Source organism: Geotrypetes seraphini, chromosome 12 (assembly GCF_902459505.1).
Source record: "Geotrypetes seraphini chromosome 12, aGeoSer1.1, whole genome shotgun sequence".
In the NCBI taxonomy this organism is placed as follows: Eukaryota; Metazoa; Chordata; class Amphibia; order Gymnophiona; family Dermophiidae; genus Geotrypetes; species Geotrypetes seraphini.
In genome coordinates this window covers 23651843-23667315 of record NC_047095.1, presented here as the reverse complement: position 1 = coordinate 23667315, position 15473 = coordinate 23651843, and the positions used below count along the sequence as shown (strand labels likewise).

At 38.8% G+C, this 15473-nt stretch overlaps 1 protein-coding gene and 1 long non-coding RNA gene across 3 annotated transcripts in view; one reads left to right on the top strand and one right to left on the bottom strand.

Moving 5' to 3' along the window:
• BTBD8 (BTB domain containing 8) overlaps nucleotides 1–10558 on the top strand; it is a 125394-nt gene extending 114836 nt beyond the window's left edge. For both annotated transcript variants that reach the window (XM_033916572.1, XM_033916571.1), the window contains 3 exons: nucleotides 3849–3979; nucleotides 5941–8247; nucleotides 9528–10558. In XM_033916572.1, the coding sequence (XP_033772463.1) occupies nucleotides 3849–3979; nucleotides 5941–8247; nucleotides 9528–9997 (2908 nt within the window). In that variant the 3' untranslated portion in view covers nucleotides 9998–10558. The remainder of the gene's footprint in view (nucleotides 1–3848; nucleotides 3980–5940; nucleotides 8248–9527) is intronic.
• The window catches only part of LOC117346652, a 37123-nt gene that overhangs the window by 4880 nt on the left and 16770 nt on the right, over nucleotides 1–15473 (bottom strand). The window contains exon 3 of the long non-coding RNA XR_004536645.1: nucleotides 10958–11097. This is a non-coding gene — a long non-coding RNA (uncharacterized LOC117346652). The remainder of the gene's footprint in view (nucleotides 1–10957; nucleotides 11098–15473) is intronic.

Genomic DNA, 15473 nt, shown 5'->3' with positions numbered 1-15473 from the left:
AACTTCTAGAATGAAAAATCAAGTAGTTTCTGTTGTGTGGAATAAATTTGATACAAAGATCTACATAACCAAATATACAACTGCTGAAATAACTTTGGGAAGGTTATTCAAGGATACAGATTAGAGGACAGCTAAAAGAATATTTCATTGTTGGAGTATCCTAAGACCACTGTCAGGTCCATCATAAAACTGAAATAGTTTTGCCACCAAGAAGACACTGCCTTGATCAGGTCATCCTGTGTGTTAAGGAAACTACTGAAGACAGGCACTTATGAGGCCTCAAATTACAGAAAAAGATTTCTGGCTTAGACTGGCGAAAATGTGCTGTTCAATAATTTCATAAGTATTGCCTGTATCAGAGAATGGTGGCAAGATAGAATCTACTTCTGAAGAAAAGCTATGTGATGTACTGCAGAGTATTTGCAAAGAAACGGGTTTGAGAGACTAATGTGAAACTTTTTCACCTTCATGCTAAGTGATGTGTGCAACATAAAACAAACAGCACCCTTACTGTTACATGTTTTACTGTAACATGTTTAATTATTTAATTTTTCATTTTATTAAAATGTATAAACTGCCTTATTCCAAGATGGGATACATATAAAACATACAGACATTAATTAATTATGTACTTCAATTTCTATCCTGTTCTCCTAGGAGCTCAGAAAGGATTACAAAAGGACATTCACAGTGGATTATGAGACATTCACGATAGCGAGAAGGAGTTTAAAGTAGAATTACAGAAGAAGTCACAGCAATTAAGAAAAGTCTAGCTGTAGGACAAGGTCCACAGGAAAAGGGAGAATAGAGGAGTCTGATGGCTGGTGCCATTCAGTTGGAGGACGGTCTTCACTGCTTTTTGGAGGCTATCAGCGAGTCCTGTGATCTTATCTGAGTCAGCAGCTGGTTCCATAGTCGAGGGATGAAGTGGCTGTATGAGCGTTTCCATTTGGAGAGATCTTTCTGGCAGGATATGTAGTCGTCTCTCCGCTTCGGAGCGGAGGGGGTGGGCAGGGGGGGGGTGTACTTATGCAGCTTGAATGTGATGTAGGCTGGGGTGATGAGGTGGAATCTTTTGTACACCATTACAAGGACCTTGACTATCCAGCATTTGTTGAGTGGTAACCATTGTTCAGTGTGAAGAACTAGGGAGATTGGGTCGCAGTAGTTGAGGTCGTATAGGAGGCAGATTGCAGAGTTTTGGACTCGCTGGAGTTCTCTAGTGATAATTCCATTAAATATGGAGTTATAGTAGTCCATCCTAGAGAGTACATAGGTGTAGAGGAGTTGGGCCAGGTCAGGTCTAGAAATGTATGGTTTGATCCTTAGTTGGCGCAGAGACCACCTGCGAGACGTGAGCTGAGAAGGATAAGTGGCTGTCCAGTAATACTTCAAGGCTGCGTACTTGGTCTTTTGCTGTCAGAAGGGTGGACTCCCAGGATAGTGTTGGGCAGGTGAGACTAGTGTTTTTCTTTCTGATCCATAGGAGTTCAGTCAGCAGCATTCAGCTGGAGTTTGTTGTCTGTCATCCAGTTCTTCATGTCGGAGAGGTAGTGTTGGAGGTTGGTGAGTTGGGCAGATCTGTTCTCATCTAGCGGAAATAGTAGTTGAATGTCATCAGCATAGGAGTGGATTTTGATGTTATATTTCTGGGCAATATCAATAACTGGTCTGATGTACAGGTTAAATAGGAGCGGGAATACAGAGCACCCTGGGGAATTCCATATTTGATGGATTTGGGTTCTGATTTGTTTGGGCCCAGAAGTACCTCTTGTGTTCTCTGGTGTAGGAAGGAAGTGAACCATTGAAGGGCAGTGTCCATGATCCCTAGGTCAGTGAGTCTGTGGAGTAGGAGCTGATGGTCAATGGTGTCAAAGGCAGCACTTAGGTCTAGTAGTGCTAGTAGGACACCACTTCCTTTGTCAAGTATTGACCAACTGTCATCAATGATGTCTAGAAGAAGACAAATACTACAAAGCTGGTATACACATCATCATTAAGAGAGTTCAGATCTCAGTGGCTCATTAATGTCAGTCCTGCACAAACAGATGTTGCTTCAAGAGACAGTTAAACAGAGCCAAACTCTTGTCAGCATAAACTCACAAGTAACATATTCTATGCAGCAAGCTACCTGCTGAATAATTCTATTACGAGCATCTTGTATGTATGATAATTGTAACATTATACAGTAGGGGATCCTTTGAACAATGAGATCAGGGAAACTTGTAAAGATTAAGAACATAAGAATAGCCTTATTGGGTCAGACCAATGGTCCATCTAGCCCAGTATCCTGTCTTTGCTGTTTTTGGACTTTGGGAAATATGAAAGAAAATAAAATCACATTTTTGGTGCGAATTTGGTGCCAGTAGCCAACTTGGATTTTTAGTGATCTTTTTTTTCTTCTTCTCCCTGCTTCTTCAAAACTTAGATCCCGGGACAGTTGGTCCTCTTTGGTTGCTCATCCTGATATCGCTCAATTCTTGCATGGGGTTCATCATATCAGACGGCTGGATGTGCATCCTATCCCTGCCTTGAACCTTAGCCTGGTGCTCTCTAGCTTTATCTAGGCTCCCTTTGGCCTTCTTTCAGATGCTTCTCTGTTGGATTTGATGCTCTGTCTAGGCTGTTGTTTTGGCTTTTCATGTTGCTCAGGCAGTGTGTTTGACCACCTTTCTGTTGACAGGCTCCTCGACTCAGGACTTACTGTTGTAGCCTCTGGATGTTCGCAGGGTTCTCCTGCAAGGATGGGAGGTCACTTACGAGTTTCGCCTCTCTGACCATCTGTTTGTGTTGACTTATTCTAGTTTTCTTTTGTACAATACCATTAACATACTCTTTCCAATTAATTGTAAAATCTAAAAGGAAATGATTGGACCTAGGTATAGAATTCCAATGACCAGGTGAAAACATTGTTGGTTGACTTATGTTTAGTTATACCCATAACATTCAATTTGGGATAAGTGTCTATCAACTTTACAAAGCAGAGTAGTCAAGTTTCTACCCATTGGATATGTATTATTATTATTCATGGTTTTGAAATCTGAGCCCCAGATAAGTTATATCTAGTACCTTTAGCCCTACACGCCAGGGTTTTGTGTTCTAGTCAACATCTATTTACCATTTTTTTGGCTGGGAAGTACATTCTAGAAATCAATGTTTAGTATAGCTTGGCCTACACTGTGGAATGCCCTCATTTTAATACTGCGCAGAGTGTTCTCTATCTTATTTAAATCCATATTAAAGACTCACCAGCTTTATCTATCTTTCAATAAATAGCTTAGGCTGACTTAAGAAAGCAGACTGCTGTAGGTTCTGGGGTCTAGTGGAACGCAACAAACCTATAATGTTAATTCTCACCAGATTGTAACTCACTTTGCTTTATTGTTTGTTTTTGAAATGTAAAACGCTTTGATGGCTTGACTTTAGGCAGTCCAATAAATAGTATATCCTTGAACCTTGTATATTGTGAAAATCTGTGAAACAAGCTCCAACTTTGATGCATTTGAAATTACACTTCTTAAATGACAATATGAAAATGTACAAGTGTATGAAGACCTTTATAAGGCATTATACACATAATTTGCACTGAATAGAGTTTGTTTACAGGAAATAACCCTTGTGTTTTCACATTCGTGGCACATGTTTCTCAGTTTTATTCAAACTTTACAGCTCAAAATAATACTTGATATTTCATAAGTCATAGAAACATTGTTTTGTGGGTTTTTTTAAAAAAAGTAAATGATTAATTCACAATAATTGAAACACACATATAATTGTATACTTTGTACCTCAGCATTTAAATGAATGTGGTTGAAAATTGTTTGCTTGTTTGTTTGTTTTAACTATAGTGTAACAAAGAAGCCTGCTGGAAAAGGATGCAGTGAACAAAACTTACAAGGTCTTCTAAAGAAGGGAATTACAAGTGGCCCAGTATATCAGAGGGCAAAGAGTACACCAGTTACTCTTTTTAAAACCCATGGTAATATTGAAATAACATTGAAATTGTTCAAGTCTAGAAATAAATGTGTGGCCATTAGGTTAGTGAGGGGAAAAAAAGACTAGCCCATAAAAAAAATGGTGACCCTTTTAATAGAAAAAAAGATAAAGTGATGCTTTTATAAGCATAACACAAACAGGGAGCATTCCATTGGTCCCTGTAAAACCTCTATTGATGTGTTTCATTGGATTTCTATGGGCTCCTTTTATGAAGGCACAGTAGTGGTTTAACGTGCGTAATAATGCGCGCTAAACCGCCGGCCCCGCTAGCTACTACCACCTCCTCTCGAGCAGGCGGTAGTTTTCCGATTAGCGCGTGATTAAAAGTCACGTGCGTTAAAGCCACTACTGCGCCTTCGTAAGAGGAGCCCTATATTTCTATTTTGACTAATATCTTTTCATATTTTCCCGGTTTACTAGTTCAAAATATTATGGTTTTATTGCTGAATAAATCTCCAAATGTACTCGTAATATCCTTTTTCCCTTAATTTGATTTTTTAAATTGCTGCTTCTTGTAGTTTTTGTTTACTCTTTAAAAACACTACTTGAAATCATTGCAGCTTCGTTCTGAGTCTACCATTGATCCTTCCATTATTTTACTTAAGATGCTGATGAAGGAGAATTTTGTGTAGATATTTCCCTCCAAGGATTCAAGACAAAGTTAGACAAGTTTCTGTTGAACAAGAACGTGCGCTGGTAGGGCTAGTCTCAGTTAGGGTGCTGGTCTTAGACCAGAGGGCCACCGCGTGAGCGGACTGCTGGGCATGATGGACCACTGGTCTGACTCAGCAGTGGCAATTCTTATGTTCTTATGATGCTGTATTTTCAAAAAGCAATCATTCTTGTCAACTGCTTTGCCTCTGCGATAATAACCTTAGATTATTGCAACTCCCTATTTAATGGAGTAGCCAAAAAAGATCTCAAGCTCCTCCAGTGGGTACAAAATGCAGCAATCCGTCTCCTGCACAGCCTCAACTACCACGACCCCATCTCCCCAGCCCTCCGCAAAGAGCACTGGCTTCCGATTAACCAACGCTGCGCATTCAAGGCCCTGGTAATAGCACACAAAATAATTTACACCTCCACTCCAGCCAACATAGAGTCCAAACTAACCCTGTACACCCCCACCCGCCCCCTCCGCTCAGAAATGGAGAAACGCCTATGCATCCCGCCAGGAAGGTCTCCTGTCAGAAACCGCCCGCAAACACTCCTAAAGCCACTTCATCCCTCAACTCTGGAACCAACTCCCCCCGCAACTCAGATCACAGAACTCATTGATGACCTTCCGGAAAATGGTAATGACCCTCCTCTTCAACTAAAATGACAACTGCAATCTACCCTTAAACTCCCCCTTCCTTCTCCCCTACTTAAATTACTGTATAATCCTCTCTTAATCTGAACTTAAACTGCTGTATAATCCCCGTACTTGAACTACTGTATAATCTTTGTACTGTCCAAATACTGTACTGTCCACTGTGAATGTTTGCTTGTAGGCCGTTCTGAGCTACTGGGAGAACGGGATAAAAATCAAAATAAATAAATAGATGAGGCTTATGACTAGGTGACTTGTTTCCCAGTTGAAGACTAGAATCAAGTGTACTTCTCTAGAAGCCATGCTTGATACTTTGTCCATTTCAGAAGCTGTAGTCCAGCACGCTTGAGAAGCAGGCTGATAGGAGTCCAGAACTGAACTATCACAGTCAAACCAGATTAGCCTGTAGCAACCTTTTCATGCAGATTTTGTAAAAAGAGTACCGTAACTATTTCCTGTTGTAATAACACAGGATATAAATTGTTTTTTCTTGGACTGTATAAAAATATAATCCACTTGCATGGTATTGATTATAGCATTCATTTTGAAATCTCATTTTGGTTTTATATACATATAGTTGATGAATAATTCAGTTTACAGATGATAGACTTTTTTAACATTTAATATTCTAGGATTACAAGATACCACAGATTCACTGAAAGCAAACCAAAGTGAAGAGAAATTTGCTACAAAACCTTTGGATCATAGTGCACTGTTGGACAAGCAAGACACAGTGAAGAGAAAGAGCCTTAAATCACCATATGCAACATCAATTAAAACTATCAAAAGTTCAACTGTGCCACTATCTAAAAATCTCACACATTCTTTGAAAGTTGAAATTGGCCATAAAGAACTTAAACAAAAAAATCTTAACAGGCCATCTATTGCAAAGTCTCAGTCACCCATACAAAGGCGCACGCATAGTGAAACTACCATTGTCAAGAATATGCAGGGAGAAGTTTTCATTCAGAAAGATTCAGGGAAGAAATGTCACTCTCAAACAATGAATAGTGTTCATTTGCCTGACAATAATAAATCAAATTTATCAATTCAAAATCAATCAGAAGCTATATTGTACAATACTGCACAAGTTGGAGATACAGTGCAAAATACTGAGGCTTCAGTTCCTAACATTTCCAAAGAAAGTGAGCATAATTTTGAAAATGAAAAAATCAAACTTAATTCTGATACTTATCGCCTGACAGAGTTAGAAATGAGTTGTGGATTTGAAACTGCAAATAAGAATTCTGCCAATAAAAGCACAGATTGTCCAAATACAGTTAAAATATATTGCACTGCTGAGAACAGCAGCTGTGCTTTGTCAGATACTTCAGGAAAGAACACACTGGAATGTAAAGCTGATTCTGATCGAGGAGACTATTCTAGACACATGGGATGCACAAAGGGATGTGCACTGCATTTAATTAAAGAAACACAAAATATTGGTGAACAAAAAGGTGCACTCAGTCTTGTAATAGATATTCCATATAATAAAGACCTTTTAGATACTTCTTTGTCAGTCCATGATGGAAGAAAACCATGCAATACTCTCTTTGAAGACCTTGGTACTGATCATTTCCCTGACAAGTTGGCTTTGGGTGATCATGAACTTACCTCTAACTCAGATTCTGCAACAAATCGTTTTACAGATTTGATACCAGAAAAAAGTGTATCTGGTTCACCTAGGGAAATGGATACAACAGAAACACCAGAGAGCCATGAAAATTCAGAAACACCCTTTGTTGATCACTGGAATTTAAGTACAGGTGTGTTACATCATAAAGAGAGTCCTGAATCTGACACTGGCAGTGCAACTACATCATCTGATGACATAAAGCCCAGATCAGAAGACTATGATGCTGGAGGATCTCAGGATGATGATGGCTCAAATGAAAGAGGAATTTCCAAATGTAGTACTATGCTGTGCCATGATTTTCTGGGAAGAAGCAGCAGTGATACAAGTACTCCAGAAGAATTAAAAGTGTATGATAGTAGCTTAAGAATAGAAGTAAAAATGAAAAAAGACAATTCTGCTGATCTTTACCGTGTTACTTCAACAAGTGATGATGAAGGACCAAGAAAAAGACCTGAAATATGGTCACATCAAGATGATATAATAATGAATGAGGCTGCAAAAAATGAAAATGCATGTGCAAATGCACAGTTTATTCAGGAAGCAGAGCAAGTCTCCTCCTCAGCTGATGAAACAGAGGATGAAAGATCTGAAGCTGAAAATGTTGTTGAAAACTGCTCTCCATCTGAAAAGACTTCACAGCCATTTCAAGGAATTGTCAATTTAGCTTTTGATGATACAACAGAAAACGATAATAAAAGTGATAATAAAAGTCAAGAGTTTTCCACAACTAAGAATTTTAAACGATCTGTTTTACTTTCTGTTGATGAATGTGAAGAACTGGGATCTGATGAAGGAGAAACTCAAACTCCTCTTCTACATTCCACAGATTCACCTAAACCATCTGATGTGTTTGATAGTGTTTCTTGTGAGCAGAATGGAAGAACATATTCCGGTTACCCAAAAGAAATAGAAGGTTATCAGGAGAACAAACAAGACAAGGAGAAAGACAAGAAGTCAGATAAAATTGTGAACCATTTTCTAGAGTCTTCTGGTACTGAACATTTAGGAAAGGATAAGCAAGATGCAATAGTTACTGCAGAAACAAATGATAAAATAAATACTGAAGTTGAAGGAAAGAAGGAATCTCAACAATGCAATAAACTTTCAGACCATGAAATTAAGTGTCAAGAAAGACCATGCCATTTGGACCTTCATCAGAGAGATCCTAACTCTGATATGCAACAGTACAACAGCTCTGCAAAAGTTGTAGACCCCTGTAGGAGTCAACCACTGACTCATGAAGGTCAAGTGAAAGAGAACCAGACAGTATCTGCTGAAAACACCAATACCACTTTATCAACAGGTAATGTACAGTAATAGGAATGTTATGTCAAAACAGACATTACTAAATGCATAGGTAGAATTTTATTCTTGCTATTTGATCTCTGGGTCAGACAGCATATTGTTTAGAAAGTGATTTAAAGAATATATTTGAAACACTAGATTTCTGTTCATACAGTATTGTTCTATTTATTGAATGCCTGCTGATTAGGTTTTACATTAATATTCTGTGATTTGCAAAATAGTTGTAATTTGGCATAAATTTATCCAAATAAATTTTAGGCAGAGAATCAGGTAAACCCTATTTCTGCACATCAGTTATTTGATGCCCAGCAATAAATGGACATCATCTACTGTTGGTAGAAATATTGTTTATTATAGATAGGTGGACTGTGCAATAAATACAGTAATATACCAATCAACTTATTCAAGGAGCAACAAACTGTTTACATTAACAGTTATATTGTAAAATTTATATTTACATAGTTAAAGTCAAAATGATTTTGTTTTAAATGTCCCAGAAATGACTTATATAAGATATATTTGAAAACAAGGAAAGCATATGAAAAACGTTAGTTTTTCATATGGTTAAACATTTGCCTGTTTCATGAGGCATGGGTAAGTTCAACGTAATTTAAAATACTCCCCAAAATATAAGAATAGTAAAATTTTATATATACATATAACAAAAATTATGGTATGATCAACAATTAATTCTAATCAGAAATAGAAATTTATAAGATAATATCAAAAGCTGTATTTTTGTTCAATTTATTTCTTAGTCATTGCTTGCCTCAATTTTTGCACGTGCGTTGTAGAAATAAACCTTTAAATAGTTTTCTCTTTATATCAGACGTAGCTTGAAACACTATAAGCCCTCATTCTGTGAGCATTTTGCTGAGCAGATTGTATGAGGATGCCTGTGGTATCCACAACCTCCAAAGGGTTGTCATCCTTTCTGCAGTGCATTAGAAACTCATGTGCATTAATTGTTTCATTGTTTACATGAATATCATTTTCTGTATCAGAAATTATCTAATGCTTTATGGAACTGTGTTAATTACCAGTGGTGATTTGCTGCTTTAACTTCATTAACAAGCCATTCATTATTAGTTATACTGCTTAGAAGACAAATATACCTCAAAGGTTTTTTTGTCAATTTTGATCAACCTTCAAATATTCTTTAACTTTATTAGCTGCTTGCATTGACATTGCTCAGTTAAATTTAAATACTGGTCTGCAAAACCCTTATGGGGAAGAACATGCCATTTTTACATTGTATAGTATTATGAATTATTTCAGGAGACATAGATGATTGTGACACATTGGCACACACCTGTATGTATGAGCAACGACTCTCAAAAACCCTCTCTCCAATATACGAGATGGATGTTGGAGAAGCAATTGAGACGAAAATAGAAGCGGAGACACATATTTTGGATATGGATTTTGAAGATCAGCATTTTGTAGAGAGAGATTGGACTCTTCTCAGACAACTGTTATCTGATCAGGACTCCAACATTGATATAAAAAACACTCTTCCTGAAGATGTCAGTTTAGCACAATACCTAATCAATCAAACACTTTTTTTGTCACGAGACAGCTCAAAACCTCAGGGTAAAGCACATATTGACACTTTCAGTAAATGGACTGAACTGATGTCTCCACCTGATGATTCTACAGAGAGCCTCACAGTGACTAGCTTTTCCCCTGATAACTGTTCTTCCCCGCATGGCGAATGGACAATTCTTGAACTAGAAACTCATCATTAGAGTGATTATGAGCTTGCCGTTGAACTTTTTTCCCTATTTTTGATGCATTATTTTCCTGTGACTATGAAATACTGGATAAATCAAAGATGGGAGTCTTTGACATTGCACTGAAGTTGCAGATACTAATATTACCACAGTTAATTTTACATGTTGGGTTTTGTCACGGATAACTATTTTTTCAATATTTTAATGGATGCTTTTTTAAAAACAAGAGCATGTTTCTGTAGGTATTAGAAATAAGATGGCTTGTAAGAAGTTTTGTTTTGAAAGTTGTCACATGTTTACATGTCCTTGTTCAAAACTTCAATGTCATTGCACAAAAAATATTTCCACTTTTGTTCTGCATATGGTGACTTGGTTACTTTTAACAATAAACAGTTCATGTTGATTGTTTTACTTCATCAAAATGTGATATGTAATAATATTGACTACTAAACTAGACTTAAAAGTATGTTGATTTGTTGCCACTTTTTATAGAAGTTAATGGAACCAAGGTGCTAACTTTTTTTAAATATCTACAGTAATTTCTAAAATTCACAAACATAAAATGATTAAATGGAATCCTGTCCTTTGTTTTCACTGCTGTTCACATTGGATGTTTTTCAGAATTGAAACTTACAACCTTTAAGTTAAAACAGAATATGTGACTAAAATGTTTGACATTCGGTAAATATTTCAATTGAGCTTCTACTTGTAATGTCTAAAACCATGGGCACTTAACTGTTTTCTTGTTCAAATATGTTGGGGGGGCATTAATTTGTGGGGGAGTTTTGGGTAAGTTGTGGGAAGAAGGTTATTATATTTTAAATGTAATTCTGCTTATTACTAAGTATTGTGTACAGAGGTGTAGCTAAACCTCAAATTTTGGATGGGCCACTGGGCCAACTGGGGGGGTGTGGGGGACTCATGTAATCCCGCATTCTAACCCCCTCCCCCCAGCCAACTCAAAACATTACATACCTTTGCTGGCTACAATCACCAAGCCCTGCCAGCTGAAAACCTCCTTGAATGTGGCCAGGACTCTCCTCAACACAACTCTGCAGTTGGCAGCAAATCTTCTTAGGCACCTGCCACCAGCATTCAGCACATATTCCATTTTCCTGCATATGGACAAAAATCAAGCATGAGTGGAATTCCAGATTTGGGGAGAATCTTGGGCTTGGGATCCCCACCAGCTGCAGGAAGAGTATGCTGATTCTGGGTAGACCTGAGCCCAAAGTGAATGAGTCCCTGCCTACACCATGGATTGTATAGTGTATAAACATCATTTTTCAAATCAACCAGGTTGGTGGCCTTTTAACTGTAGAGGGAACAATTCTACAACTGAATGTTTAGTACTCAGAAGAGGCACAGCAGGAGCCTATTCTCTAATAGCATCTGGGTGCCTAGGTTCTGTTACAGAATTAGTGTAACCCAACATCTATGCACCCACAGTTACACCAGCCATAGACCTGGCATAACTGTGAGTGCCAAAATGCAGCAGAAATCTGCATAGTTACAGTATTCTGTAAGTTTTTATGACCCACCTTGCATTTATGCACTATGTTACATTACATTACATTACTGGCTTATATTCCGCCTGTACCTTTCAGTTCAGTTCTATATAAATTATGTGTGGTGTTATAGACTTGGGCTTAGGTATCCTGCTGGCATTTTTACAGGTAAGTGTATACTTATGCACCTAATTGCTAGAATACTATACATTTACATGCGCAAGGGACCTAGATTATAGATTGAGTTGGGTTGAAGTCAGCAGGTACATTAGATAGATTGTGAGCCCGCTGGGACAGAAAAGGGAAAAATGCTTGAGTACCTGAATAAATTCATGTAAACCGTTCTGAGCTCCCCTGGGAGAATGGTATAGAAAATTAAATAAATAATTTGATGATTGAGAATTTGTGTTTTGAAGGTACCAGAACCCTAGTCTTAGGCCCTAGTTCTGACTAGGGGATTTGCTCTTGCATTATGATTGTGACTCTAACACCTTTTCTAGTGCAATAAGTATGTTGTTCTGGACTGTAGGGTATTCTCATGCTCGCAAGCCATGCAGAAAGGAATCCATTCCAGGTTTTCAACTCTCTTCTTCTCCAGAGGGCTCTGCTGCCCCCTTCAGTTTTTCCTTCTGCACACAAGCTGGAAGGTGTCTTTTTGATCTTTGTCAGCATTAGTGCGTTGGCATATCCAGAGTGAAGGGCTCTGGGATATTATATTAAACATAACTGACCCCTGAGAATGCCACTACAAGCTGACTAGATGAGTCCTAAAGACTAGTACTTAAGACCAACAATAGTCCTTTTGCTTAGTACTTGGGAGTATCCTCAAGTCCTGGACTTTCAAAAGATATAGAAACATATGATAAAGAAAGGTGCTTGAGTAAAACAAAGAGCCCCAGAAAGCCTGACTCTGAGCACCATTTCTTCAAAGAGTCATACCACCTTGTCAATTAAGGGCCATTGTTTCAAACAAATACCAAATTGTGACACAGACTGATACTGGAATAGAGAATTCTGTTATATATACACAGGCGTCCATACTTTAGCTGTTGATTCCCATTAACCATGAATCTGCAGAAGGGTGTCACTAAGATTTTGAACTTCTTCCCTTCTGCAGTGGAAAACATTTCCCTCTTTAGTTTTTCCTTCTGCTGGCGAATTCAGAAAGTGTGTTCTGCTGTGCTCTGCTTCATTTTGTTATTTTCTGGTATATTTCCATCGTTTTTTTTAGTTTCCTTATGGCTTCAGTGCTCGGAGGTCCCCTTCCTGGAGGCTTACTCCATCAGGGAAAGGACACAGTCCTGTGTGGGTGGACTGCTGCTCCCAGACCAATCTCATCAAGTACCTGTGGAGCCAGCCTGCTTTGTGTGTCTTCAGGAGCTCAGGGTCCATTCTCCTGGGAGTTCCTCGCCTGCTGATTTTAATCAGGGACTTCAGCACAGGCTGTGGAACCCTTGTATAACAAGGCTGTGAAGTTTCTCCCCCCCCCCCCTTCCGTCACTGTGTGAGGAATTTTGGGGGTGGGAGTCAATGGTCAAGGTTTGTCTGACCGGCAGTCAAAAGAATTCCATTGATGGTCCAGTTCTGACAATATCTGAGGCAGAAATCCTTTTTCTGCAGGCAGGCTACTACAGACTGATAGGCACCAGAAATCACAGTGAGTACACCCATTATTCCCTATGGGGAAAATTAAGGGGGGGGGGAAGGTTCTGAGGTTAGGATTTGGTTTAGAGAATGACCTGGGGGAAAAAATTTGGTCCCGTCCCTGCGGCACCGCCCCATTCCCATGACCACTGTCCCCGCAGCATCCAAACAAGCCTCAGTACTGCAATATTTAGCTTATTCCTTCCTTATAAATCAAAGTTCTGGCTGCTGAACTAGAGAAAGATATGTTCAGCTGGCAGGGCTTTGTTTATAAATTTTTATAAACACAACTAATATACTACTTTATCCTAAAGCATGAAAAAAGGAAATAAATAAATAGAAATTTTTTTTCTACCTTTGTTGTCTGGTTTCTGCTTTCCTCATCTTCTCATTCAATTCCTTCCATATCTTCTCTCAGCATCTTCCATTTGCTCTGTTACTGTGCCTCTCCCTTCACCCTCCCCCAATTGGTCTGACACCCATCTTCTTCCCTCCGCTCCCCCATAGTCTGGCATCTCTGGCTTCTTCTCTTTCTCTCTTCCCCATTTCCCTATTGTCCAGAATGACACACCTATCTACTAGAAAAGATAAGAACCTAATCTCTTTAGTAAATACCCCATTAACAGTTAGTACATTAATGTATTTAGGGGCCCCATTACTAAAATGTGGTAGAGTTTTGCACTTTTTACATATTACCGACAAAAGTTAAGGTGCAGTAAGTACAAACTTTGTAGGTCAGACATGCACAGCATGGTGTTACCTATAATACCAGATAGTGTAGGCAACCACACTATCACAGCAGGTAACATGGTGTGGAGCCAAGCATAATGTACCAAGCCCCCCCCCACAATCCCATCTCTGATGTCTGTCCCCTTAATCAGAGCCCTATCCACAAATTGTGAAATAAACCTCTCTCATACCCCCCACTCCTCTGGCACTTACCCTTATTAGTATTATCACAAGATTATTGCTAGGAGTCATGGTGGCTATTTTGTTTCCCCAGAGTTGGATAGGGCAAGAGAAAAGGGTGACTCTTCCTATCCTGGCCACTAGACCACTACAGATCACCTTTGGGTAAGTCCTGAGGGAAGGGGAAAGTTTATTGACAACTTGTGGATGGACTTTGATTAGGGTAAGGGGCATCAGAGAAATGGAATGTAATTGGCTTGGGTGAAGAGAGCAGGGTAAATAGGATGTTGGGAGATTAGAGTGGAGGGGGCTGTGAAACTCTTCCATGTAGTCTGCCACATTACTGGACTCCACCATTATAGTCTGCCCACGTTACATGACTGGTTGCACTTACTGCTGCCATGCTCTTGATAGTCATGACAACTACTGTACTGTCAAAGTTGGCAATACTTCTAATTGCCCAAGTTATGCCCAGTTTCTACTCCCTACCTGCATGAAGCATCTGGTATGGGTTTTTACTGCACCAGCTGGTTTAAAAGCACATTAGAGATAACTGCAGGTCCCTGACGGCTACTGTGCAGTGAAACCCATGCTGGCTACTTGACCTAGTTTAGTAAAAGGGTCCCTTAGTACTGACTGTTTGCAATCATTAAGACCTCTATTTACCAACTCTTATAGTGGAAAAAAACTGCTGTATAACTTTTTACTGTTGGGTCTAAATTCATCCCAAAAAACCCCATGTGGATTTAACATTAGAGAAAAGTGAATTGAAGAATTCCTCCTGGGGACAGAGCCTCAGACTTTAGAGCTAATTCACCAACTACAGGTTATTCTGTGAACAAATGTTCACTTGCTCTTCTCAATTCACAGGCTCTATTTCCCCCTACCACCTAATATATTATTCAAAATTATTTATTTCTTTATTAACAATAAAAACTTTAATTTATCACTTTTCCTTATTTTTTAAAAAAATATATTTTTTTCATGACTTCATATTTCAAAATCATTAAGATAGTGTGCTTCATAATTCACAAAACTGTTTTGCCCGGAATCAGAACCGCTGTCAAAGCCTTATATTTTCAAATTCATTCATGTGGCAGTGAAAACTGTATTTATCTTTTGTGTTGTCTCAGTGGTTGTTTCCTTTTTTCTTATTATGTACTGCCACAATTGAGACTGAACTATAATGGTGACTGCACATTTAAATTTATGGCACAGTGTTGGATCCTTGACCTGGATTGAGAACTACTATCATAAGATGAAGGACAATAGTCAGCAGTGATCTTCAGGATTTTTCCAGTAAAAGCCACATTTGCAACAAAACTTCAATGTGAGTGCCAAGATCTTGCTGAGCAAAGCAGTCACCATTCTGGGCAAGGGGGGGAGTACCGCTTCAATGACACAGCTGGCCTAGAGCCATAGGCCTTAGA